This window comes from Octopus bimaculoides, chromosome 2, assembly GCF_001194135.2.
Source record: "Octopus bimaculoides isolate UCB-OBI-ISO-001 chromosome 2, ASM119413v2, whole genome shotgun sequence".
Lineage (NCBI taxonomy): Eukaryota > Metazoa > Mollusca > Cephalopoda > Octopoda > Octopodidae > Octopus > Octopus bimaculoides.
The window spans coordinates 129,968,103-129,973,649 of NC_068982.1; the positions used below are offsets into that span (position 1 = coordinate 129,968,103).

Below are 5,547 nucleotides of genomic sequence, written 5' to 3' on the forward strand. Positions count from 1 at the left end.
ATATATAGGCGCAGCAGTGGCTGTGTGGTAAGTATCTTGCTTACCAACCACATGGTTCCGGGTTCATTCCCACTGCGTGGCACCTTGGGGCAAGTGTCTTCTACTATAGCCTCGGGCCGACTAAAGCCTTGTGAGTAGATTTGGTAGACGGAAACTGAAAGAAGCCCGTCGTATATATGTATATATATGTATGTGTATGTATATCTTTGTGTATCTGTGTCCTCCCAACATCGCCTGACAACCGATGGTGATGTGTTTACGTCCCCGTAACTTAGCGATTCAGCAAAAGACACCGATAAAATAAGTACTAGGCTTACAAAGAATAAGTCTTGGGGTCGATTTGCTCGACTAAAGGTGGTGCTCCTGCATGGCCGCAGTCAAATGACTGAATCAAGTAAAAGCGCAAAATATATATGTATGTATGTATGCATGTATGTATGTATATAAAGATCGTAACCCGAAGTGTATATCTTTGCATAACAGATAAATTTTAAAGAAACATCTAGGTGAAAATAAGAAATTACAAATACCATATATTTAAGGAATCTCTAACATACGATATAAAATATTTGGTTGATTTATTTCAATATGTAAATGCTTTCTGGTCATATCGTGAGACATATACTGGGATCTCAGAGATTAACAAAATCTGCGTGATTATCTTATGGGTTTCAAGAAAAATACAAGAGAGCAATCAGATGAGATGTAATTCGGATAAGGATAACAATTTGAATGAAATTTTATTTAGAGTGAAATATCTGTGAAACACGTCAATTGTACAGACATTATGTGAAGATCTAGGGATTATCACACGCTTCTATAGCAAGAATTTTAATTAAATTCACCATGAAAATGAAGAAAAAACACGTTGATTCTAGTTTTTTAAAATTTCTTCCTCTATAGCAGCTGGGTTTTATAAGACAAAAAATTGAAGAAATAAACCCAATTCATAAATTCTAATTACAGATAGTATAATTAATTCCACTAATTTGACAAACTGATCAGAACCTTTGGCGTCTTTATTCTAACTCCTGTAGCATTGAATTGTAAATCTGTCGTCTGCTGACAAAAATAGAAGCAACGAAAATAAACGGGCTGGAGAAAAAGGTGTTCTCTTAAGTAATTTCAGGCATTTCTAGTTTCATTTACTACAAGGCAAAGGGACACGAATTTACCAGACGATGACAACAACAACAACAACAACTACATCATCATCATCATCATCATCATCGTCATCATCATCATCATCATCAACAACAACAACAACAACGATGATTACGATGATGACGACGATGAGTATAAAAAAATTACTATTTCTGAAAGCAGCTACTTTTTTCCTAAATCATCAAAGAAAACAAAACAAAAGGAAGTATAAGCAACGAAAGTTTGAAGTGAAATTTTAAGTAAAAGGAAAAATTACTTTGAAAAATGCATTCCCTAAAATTTTCTCAATTAAGAAATATAAAAGACTTACCTGAAGGTAAAACAAAACTGAATGTAAGCATCAATATAGAAACTGAGAGTGGACGTTGATGATAATCCGTTAAGTCCATGTTACTATATTTATTTTTCTGACGTAAACGCGGCCTAGACCGGATATTCAGATTACTTGTCTGTTAGGTGATACTATAAAAAGGGAAATTAAGTCTATTTGTCCCTACCAGTTATTACTAGATATTACTAGATAGATCACTGGATATATGTATACATACAAATTGGTTTTTGACGATTTGACATTTAATAGTGACCACACTAATGATGTGGGGAGTATTCAAAATGTTTTAAGGATTTCGTTACTGATGTCTTTGTTATATCTCCTTGTGTCTATATTGCAGATTTAACAGCGCCACATGTAAGATTTGCCGATGTCATAACACCAGAGTGGCTGCGAAACAATGCAGTTCGCTTAAGATGATTAATTCTTCCGCTTTTGTTACTGAATAGTTGTGTGAAAGAAGAGTCTTTTAAAGTAAAACAGTGAAATGTTTGAGGTTCTGTGGTCAGTGCACCTATGTGGGTATGTGCGTTTATGTGTGTTTTTGTATACATTTGTGTCTGTCTATGTATGCATATATTTTTATACATGTGTTTGCATGTATAGCAATGTCAGGATATTTGTCTAAATGTGTTTACACCACGAAAAAGAAACAGAGGAAGTATGAACAAAGAAAAAGTTGCACGCGAGTAATAGCAGATAGAGAGTAACTAAGAGAAGAAAAGAAGACATAATAGGGGAGAAAGAGAGAGAGAGAGTGAGTGAGAGAGAGAGAGAGAGAGAGAGAGAGAGAGAGAGAGAGAGAGAGAGAGAGAGGGAAAGAGAGTGAGAGAGAGAGAGTGAGAGAGAGAGAGAGAGAGGGAAAGAGAGTGAGAAAAAGAGAGAGAGATTAATGTTGAAAGGCAGCAGGGGTCATGGCAGTTAGAGAAAGGCAGAACTATAGAAAGAACGAGAATTGTTGACTTTGGAGAGAGGAAAAGAAAGCTGTGTTGAAAGAAAGTTTTCCAGAAAGGTGCGATCAGTGTTTTGTTTACTAAGTAAGTATTCTGAGCAAACTAGCCTTTCGTTTTGACACTTTAGAAGTAGGGGCGGCGGTATTCAATATAATTTAACTTTGAGGCAATAAACATTTCGACTAAAGGAAGAAGGTGATACCGGAAAAAAGTGTTATTGTGCAACAACGAGAAGGAGACAGCGTTAGCAGAAGAAGCAGCAACAAAATAATAGAACGTAGGCAAAAAACAATTAAAACATGATCGAAACAGAAATAGTAACAACAACAGCAACAATGAAGGATGAAGTAACAGAGCATCTAAAGCAAGAGTATCTATAACAAAACATGCAACGGCTAATGCAACTGATAATGTATGGTAAAGGTGTTAGTTGTTAGGATCCATCGCCAGGTTTTGTAAGTGGTTGAACGTTGTCCTTCGCAAATGTTTCGTAACAGAGTCTTTTTTAATCAGAAGAGGAATGACGGCACCCGTAGCCCTTTTTAGGAACTTCCGAGACTGGCAGGACGTACCGGAAAAATTTCTTATGCCGCTGAATGCTTGAGGTAGGATAGAGTTCGCTAATGACAACCCGGGTAATACCACTACCCGCAGTGTTGGTTTAAGTCTACAATGTCTATAAGTCTTTTACCAATAGTAGAGAACCGGCCACCATTGAATAATATTTGACTGATTAAAAATTTGTGAGTTCAGAATTTGATTTTTTTTTAAATATGAAGCATAGTTATAAGTGAAAACGAATGAGACAGTAACGTTCATGCCTTTCTCAAGACAGCGAGCTGCGAGCGAAGTGACTTGGTTTTGATCTTGAATCAAAACAGTCTCGCGCACACGACTTAGTGTTAGAGGTACATAAACTTAAATATAGTTTCTATTCGTCTCCGAACTCATGAAAGTGAAGATGATCAACTTGTTAGTGTACTGGACAAATAGACAATGATTCAGTGGTTTGTATCCTGTCACCAGTAATACATTACGTCTATTGCCAACATATTCAGCAGTCAAACAGTGAACTCACTTAGCCCTCGGTATCTACCGCAGTTTTGTGTGGACATGGTAGCTAAGTTGATAGCTTACAGTATTGTGTTCAGATCCTACCATGGGCCGGAAAAGGCAATGAGAACGCACTCTAGAAAAGTGGGTCTCAGATTGAGAGATCACAATACATCTTCAATATTGGTGAAATTTTTTGCTTCATCAATCTCTTTATAACTGAGGAAACAAAATAGATTTTGCATTCATATAATTTTTCTCTTTTAGCCATGGCAACGGGGGAGTTTAAAAAGTCTAAAACCATTGTAATTTTATTATACATGACAATTTGTTCGTCCTCTTCTCAATTTTCTTAGCCTCGATCCTTAAGCGGGGATTGCTTCTTCCCTATGAGAAACACTGCTCTGGAATATTGAATCTGGACTGATGAACTAACCACTACTGCATCCTCATCATTGCTCTAACAAACTAGGGGTGTCCTGCATTTATTTTAAATGAATTTCTTGGACGCCTTCAGAAATGAAAGAAATAATGATTTTCGAAAAGAACCAAGTCGACAACAACAACAATAACAACAAAAACAACAGAAAAACTTCAACAGAAATAACATTCTAAATATCATTATTAATTATAACACGATATTGATAATAGTATTGATATCAATATTCATGTATGTATAACAAGAGAATAAATAAACTTATTGATATTCTTGGCATTGAATTCTTATATGGCCGAAGGTTCCAACTAACTAATGATTTGTTTATTGCATAAACATAATAATTTTTAAAGTTGGGGCGACGTCATAACTATTATGCATTCCGTCGAGCAACTGGGCGATAAATAGTGTGTTCAATACAAATATTGTTTTCTTAACTAATCCACGTTTATGGCAAAAAGCGTGAATGATACTAAGAGACGAGAGCTTGTTGAGAGAAAAAGTAAACATGGAAGAAAGCAAATGTCTGAGGAGGTAAGCTACTAGTGTGTATGGAGGGGTGGCATATTATATAATAATAATAATAATAATAATAATAATAATAATAATCCTTGAAAGCAATTTATAAATATTTTAATGCATCGCTACGCGCATTTCCACAAATCACATGTTTCTATCATCATTGATATACGATGAGAAGGAGTATAAATTGAACGTCTCCCGTTATTTGTATGATCTATTTTTATTATCGCAATTTTACTTCTATCTTGACGAGCTTTTGCTGGTGCAATTACTATACTACTAATTGAACGCAATTTTAATACCACATTTTTTTTTATCCAAGAGTGGCGGGGGAAACACAGTCCTAGATTAACATTTATTTTGATTCTTTGGACATCCAGAAGTGTATATATGTCAATTCTATCAGGATTTGGTATAATTTCCCATATTGTTTCTAATTACTCATTAAAAAAAGAAACATTCAGAAGTCTTGGAATAATTTATGCGATACTATCTATTGGACTTCTTGGTTTTATTATGTGAGCTCACCACATATTTACAGTTGGTATAGACGTCGGCACACGAGCATACTTCACAGCCGCCACAATAATTATTGCAATTCCGACAAGAATTAAAGTATTTAGTTGACCAGCTACTATTTATGGCTCACCTATTAAAATTTTTTTCACTACATTAAGATCATTGTGGAGGCACGTGGCTTAGTGGTTAGGGTGTCAGCATCATGATCTTAAGATTGTGGTTTCGATTCCTGGACCGGGCGACGCGTTGTATTCTTGAGCAAAACACTTCATTTCACGTTGCTCCAGTCCACTCAGCTGGCAAAAATGAGTAACACTGCGATGGACTGGCGTCCCGTCCAGCTGGGGAACGCATACGCCATTGAAACCGAGAAACCGGGGCCATGAGCCTGGCTAGGCTTTAAAAGGGCGCTTTTATTATTTTTATTACATTATGATCATTAGGATTTATTTTTCTATTTAATACAGGAGAATTAACTGGAATTGCATTATCCAACTAATCTTTAACATTATACTTCATGATACTACGTAGTTGTGCATTATCACTACGTTTTATCAATCGAAGCCGCG

At 35.8% G+C, this 5,547-nt stretch overlaps 1 protein-coding gene across 1 annotated transcript in view; it reads right to left on the bottom strand.

The window, feature by feature from the left end:
• Positions 1 to 2,033, bottom strand: part of LOC106875938 (uncharacterized) — a 13,829-nt gene extending 11,796 nt beyond the window's left edge. Inside the window, exon 1 of the mRNA XM_014924256.2 lies at positions 1,475 to 2,033. Coding sequence (XP_014779742.1) covers positions 1,475 to 1,553 — 79 coding nt within the window. The 5' untranslated portion in view covers positions 1,554 to 2,033. The remainder of the gene's footprint in view (positions 1 to 1,474) is intronic.
• Positions 2,034 to 5,547: the final 3,514 nt, after the last annotated feature.